General features: G+C 33.2%; 2 protein-coding genes across 2 annotated transcripts; both read left to right on the forward strand.

Annotated features, from left to right (window-relative positions):
* The first annotated feature begins 1,456 nt into the window (after positions 1–1,456).
* LOC110416474 (uncharacterized) lies at positions 1,457–2,116 on the forward strand. The gene has a single exon (XM_021428474.1). The coding sequence runs from the start codon at positions 1,457–1,459 to the stop codon at positions 2,114–2,116; it is 660 nt and encodes a 219-aa protein (XP_021284149.1).
* Positions 2,117–2,904: 788 nt separating this feature from the next.
* On the forward strand, positions 2,905–3,586 carry LOC110416857 (zinc-ribbon domain protein). Its single transcript, XM_021428979.2, has one exon. The coding sequence runs from the start codon at positions 3,062–3,064 to the stop codon at positions 3,395–3,397; it is 336 nt and encodes a 111-aa protein (XP_021284654.1). The 5' UTR covers positions 2,905–3,061; the 3' UTR covers positions 3,398–3,586.
* The last annotated feature ends 2,690 nt before the right edge of the window (positions 3,587–6,276 follow it).

Here is a 6,276-nt window from a genome sequence, read left to right on the forward strand (position 1 = left end):
CGACTAATTAACTCATTGAGTACATTGATTTTCAAGCCGGCTAGTCTGCCATCTATTCAAGCTCTGAAAAGGGCGAAATTGGGTGATGATCAAGATCATCTCTTGCCATTCAAAAAGAGGAGCAGGCTGGAGGATTTGACTTCAACTTTAGAGAAACAATGTAGTACTTGTTCGGATGGGTTTGTAGATGGTGAAGAGGTTGCCTCGATGCCTTGCGGACATGTTTACCATGATGGTTGCATCGCTAGGTGGTTAGAGATCAGTTACATGTGCCCTTTCTGTACATCAAATCACTTGTTTAAGCATATTATTGAAATTACTCGAGAGAGAATGTAAAATTTTATATATTATAATTTAATTGTGAGAATAATGAATAGAATAAGTTTATAACTGAAGGAGTAAATTTTTCAAATTTTATTTCAATGTTGATGTAATCAAATTTTGTTAATCATGATAATTTTAATTATGATAATTATTTTATATCTTTTGTGTTGCTAATTAATGAGAGTCTAATTTATTTTTCTTTATAAAAATATCCATAGTTCATTGATATTTTTAATATGCATTAATATTTATGGTGTCAAAATTTCAATTATAAGTATGTAATTGAAAAATGAAATGTTCTTTGTACAAACACACATTATTCGAATATTAATATAATTTTTAATGAAAATTATATCAATAAAATTACGAGATATAATAATCATTTACTTTGGACTTTGCATTTTCAATTTCATTTGTATTTTTTTCCATTTTCGTTTAAAGTCACTAACATTTTGAGAAAGTAATAAAATTAGTTCTTATTTTATTACTTTCTTTCCCTCTTTTTGGGCTCAGCTCTAAGGTTATTGGATTATTTTGGGATCGAAGGTGCCTTCTTACTTGTAGACACCCACCCTTACTTCCAGAACCTTTGATAATGATCCCAAATTAAACACAGAAGCACCTACAACCCTCCATTGATGAAACTTGAGATTCTACAACCGCTTTAATCCTCGTAATTAAATAAAAGTCAAACAAACCCAAAAACAAAAGAAGCAACCAAAGGCTAATTCAACAAGAAAGCAATATTCTTTTTCTTTGTGGATAAATTAGAATTGGGATTGGTTAATGAATTAATAATAAGACTAATTATGAGTGGCATTTTATGTAGTGAGTAATAATTGTGAATTGATTGGTTATAAATGCAAAATTCCCACACGCCGTGAGAAGTGTACTCCGAATGGGATAAGAAGTTAAACTTGTAAAAGGAAACGACAAGGAAATAAACCAGAAGGGGTTCCCATTAAAGGAGTCAGACTTCGGGCGTCCAGTTAGATTTCAATAGTTAGCTTTCAAGATTCGAAGCTTTCTGCCTCTAAACCGTCGTCAAAACCCCCAACTTTACCTGGAAGACCTGTTTTTGAACTAATCGACAAACAAGAAAAACCCATAGAAGAGATTCCAACATACTGCCATGGCTTCCAACTCTTCCAGCCAAGAAAACGATAATCGTTTAGAACAAAACTGCTCTGTCTTCAACATCCAGATGGAATTTCATTACGTTTCACCTCTCAACTTGGAAACAACGTCCATAGAAACTCAATGTGTAATGTGTCCTAGTGACATGTTTTTATCTGAAGAGCACGGTCCAGACATTTTACTTTCAATATTGTCAGCCAACACTGCTGTTCCTCTGGAAACCCTTCAAACCGTCATTGTTCCCGGTATCTTGTCTTTTGCACGGAAGATTGATGCTGATCCTGTTAACCTTGGACGTAAAATAATAAAATTTGGTGTGGAAATATTTCTTCCAGAACCCGATGATGAGGTGATTGATGACTCATTGAGTACATTGAATTTCAAGCCTGCTAGTCGGTCATCTATTCAAGCTCTGAAAAGGATGAAATTGGGTGACGATCAAGATCATCTCTTACCATTCAAAAAGGGAAGAAGGCTTGAGGGTTTGACTTCAAGTACTTCAGAGAAAGAATGTAGTATCTGTTTGGATGAGTTTTCGCATGGTGAAGAGGTTGTGTTGATGCCTTGCGGACATGTTTACCATGATGGCTGCATCGTTAGGTGGTTGGAGGCGAGTCACTTGTGTCCCTTGTGTCGATACAAGATGCCAAGTTGATTGGATTTTTGATCTCTCCTAAACAACGTCAAATCACTTTTTTGAGTATATTGTTGAATTTATTTGAGAGAAAATGTAAAATTTTATATATTAGAATCTTATTGCGAAAATTAACGATGAATAGTATAAATTTCTAATTGATGGAATAAATTTTTCAAATTTTATTTCAATATTGATGTAATCAAATTTTGTTAATTATAATAATTTTAATTATGATCGTTATATTATTTTATATATTTTGTGTTGGTAATTGATGCGTGAGTACTTTCTTTTTTTTAATAGAAATCACATACAATTTAACAAAATTTTTTAAAATTATCCATATAATTCAGTGATATTTTTAATATGAATTAATAATATTTATGGTGTCAAAATTTCAATTATGAGCATATAATTGAAAAATTAAATGATAGTTATATAAACAATGTATAAAAATAAAATGTTCTTTGAATAAAAGCATATTATTCGAATATTAATAAATTTTATAAAACATTATATCAATAAAATTAACATTAAAATTAATTAATCTTCAATTAGAAAGTTCCAATCTAAAGATAAAATGAGCTTACGAGATAATAAAAATTTTACTTTGGGCTTTGTATTTTCAATTTCATTTGTATTTTTTTTTATTTTCGTTTAAAATCATTACAATTATGAGAAAGTAATAAAATTAGTTCTTGCTGTCCCTCTCTTTATTGTTATTTTTGGGCTCAGCCCTAAGGTTATTGGATTTTGGATTGCAGGTGTCTTCTTACTTGTAGACACCCACCCACAGTTCCAGAACCTTTGATAATACATATTCCCAAATTAAACACAGAAGCACCTAGAGCCCTCCATTGATGAAACTTGAGATTCTGCAACCGCTTTAATCCTCATAAATAAAAGGCAAAACCACCATAACTCAAAAACCTCAAACAAACCCAGAAACAAAAGAAGCAACCAAAGATGTTCTTTTTCTTTGTGGGTGGATTAGAGCAACAAGTGAGGCGAGTGCTGAAATCGGGTGTGGGCAGGTGCATAAACTGTAATTCAAGAGCTGATCTTGTCGAGTACGAGAAAGTGTTGAAGCTTTTCTTTGTGCCCGTTTGGAGATGGCCAGGAAAAGACCCTCTCATGCACTGTAACAACTGCAACCTCTTTTTCCCTCGGGATTTGTCTTTTCCACCTCCCAAGGTTGATTCATCATCTGCTGCCGTTTCAGAGGCTTTGCGTTGTCGTTTTTGTGACCGGCTTGTTGAGCCTGAGTTCAGATTCTGCCCCATTTGTGGCTCTGCTGTCTAATTTTCCTTTTGCGGGGAGGGCTTGAATTTATTTTATGCTAATTAATTAGAAGAGGCAGTTTCAAACAGAAAGCAATAAGATTGCAATTTCTGTATAGTGGTAAGTACCGTCAGGGTTTTTGAATTTCTTTTTTGAATGTATTTGTCTAGTTTATATAAAAATGGGATTGAGTGATCCAAATTAAACAAAGTTATGCAGCATATTTTGCCTGTTTGCATTAGCTCAAAAATCTAAACTGCTGTTCATCTTTCAAACCCTGGGGAGTAAGATGTTGATTAGTTTAAGAAAATCACTCGCAAATCTTGGGAACTTTCATTAAACGTCAGATGTTATAGTACAACAGAATTTTCCTGCCGCAGGGTAAGAGATCAATACTGGCTTCTGAGGCCAAAAAACCAATCTTTGTGATCATTTCTCTGGTCTGGGGTTATCAAAGAAGGAAGAAATATGGGGGTTATGACTGTACACAAAACCTACATAACTAGTGTATTATTTTACCGGGCTTGTGTAGAGACCAACTCTTGTCTGTTTCAGATAAAGACACAGTTTCTTCTAAACTTCCTTGGCTGTCTACAATGTAAACCTTAAAAACATCTGATTGTGTTAGATCCTTGAGAGTACGACTGTCGGTCCAGACAATGTGAGAAGAGATGTTAAATTGGTTGCTAGAGTTACAATCTACATTGATTTGCTGAAGGGTAATTGCTTAGCTCCTAGTTCAACAGCATCCCTTCACAATCTGTATTTCACTCCAAGACTACTGGCCAATTCCAGACATTTGCCCCATTGAGCATATGCTCTTGCTGGCCAATCTCAAGTCGCTGATCCTCATTCAATGCCTGTATTGGTTACACATAAAAGGTCGGACCAGAAATATTAGTGACAAACAAGGTAAGCAGATATTAGACATGTTATTCAAACGCCAATGATGCAGAGGAAAGACTGGCTAATATAATACTTCTTGCCACCAGCATGGTTTTAATACTTTAGTCATTAAAAACCATATTACAGATAAATAGAAAGGAAAAAGTGTTTTGAGAAGCAGTCTGAAGATGGCATGTTGCATACTACTTGTGAGCAATTTAGTAACAAAAACCATATATATCTTATGTAAGGTTCTACACAGAAATGTTGAAGTTTTCTGCTTCCAGAAGGTTATTCATCAGTGGTATAACAAGAATGTTGATTATTAGCTATAAAAGTGACCATTCTTTTCAGCAAGCTACTTGTTTATAAAACCACAGAAGAATTCTCGTAGGTTTCAGTGAGTAATTAATTGAATTTCAGCTAAAACCACCAACCTACTGCCCAAAGAAAGGAAAAACAAGATATTTTTTACCTGATCTGCAAAATGACTCCATAAATAATGCATTAAAGGATCGTGGTTCAATATGGGAGCAAAATCTAGGGACATTCTATATAATAGTCTTGTCTTCTTTCTTGATGAAGGTGCGCATACATGAAGCTGGTGAAGGTGCTGTGCATTCCTTGTACTCTGTCCTTCTAGTCTCCCAGGCTTTGATATCCATCAGGTCAGTACATAGAACTTCCCTCTCATGCAAACTGAGATAATGATTGATAAAAAAACCTGTGTGAAATGTTCAACCAAAATAGCCATGGATTTCTATTTCTTATATAGTCCTTTTTCTATTTTTGTGCACTTTCCGTTTTACATAACTCAGATCTACCCCAAAATTCTTTCGGCCTGCTTCATTTAAAGTTTTCTCATTCTGTGTAATAGAGAGGGAGGATAGGTGTTTTTGGTGACTGCAAATTTATGCTTTGTCTGTAACTATGAAGCACATAGCTTCTGGACGGTTGCTGCTATGCTTGTTGGTTCCTTATTGTCTGAGTTGATGCTGTATTGTAGAGGGAAAAAAACAAATGTGTATAAATTGGAATTGGTTAATGAATTAATAGTAAGAGTAATTATCAGGAAACTGATTAGAGAATTATGACAGAATGATTAGATAATCAAAATGCTTATAAAGCTGGAAATACAGCAAATTCCCACTCTCTGCGAGGACCAAAAATAAGAGAGAATGTATGTTATTATTTGTTATTGATCAATGAATGTAACTTGTTTTTGTAATTTGAAGAGGAGAATTGGAATTTTACTTTTGGACCGGCAGATGATATAAAAAAGGAAAAACAACCATGATCAACGACTTGACACTTTTTATTTATTAATATTGTATTTATATAATAATATTTAAAACTATAGGAAAGAGGAAAGTAAATATGCAATGTCTCAAAGTTGATCATAGAAAAAAAAAAAAAGAATTAAGTTGTTGAAGAAGAATGCTACCGAACAAGTAAATATTGTACCTATAAAACATGTAAAAAAAGTTTACTAGAATAGTTAGTTATAATGTTCTCCACATGTGGCTAATTAAAGAGTTTTTAGTTTTTACTGTGCGTTGGATTTCGAATCCATTTCGCACATGGGTCATAGACCCACCAACCTTCTAGGTCTAAGGAGTAAGGACAAATCAAATTATACATAAAACCAAAAAAGTAGAATGATAATAAAAATAAAATAAAATAAAATTTATAATAAAATGGGACCAAGTCCTGGACAAGTATGGTGTGTAGGCCTCCTCTTAAATCAAATGTTTCTTTTATGCAGTCTTTAAAAATTTGAGATAATTTTCCTTAATTGTCTTTGATTCATTATTGATATTATACTTTGTTGAAGAATAGAATATAAAAATTTTAAAATCAAATTATTAACACATGTATACACTGAATATGTTTCATTATGATTCCATGGCCCTAAATCTTCACTCCAAAATCTTATAATATCATAAGCAGCAATAATTTTTAGTCTAAAATCTTTTTGTCGGCTTCATTTTGTATTGGAAATGAAAAAACAAAAA

The sequence above is a fragment of the Theobroma umbraticum genome, unplaced genomic scaffold (genome assembly GCF_002168275.2).
Source record: "Theobroma umbraticum cultivar Fairchild unplaced genomic scaffold, ASM216827v3 scaffold_51.0, whole genome shotgun sequence".
NCBI classification, from domain to species: Eukaryota; Viridiplantae; Streptophyta; class Magnoliopsida; order Malvales; family Malvaceae; genus Theobroma; species Theobroma umbraticum.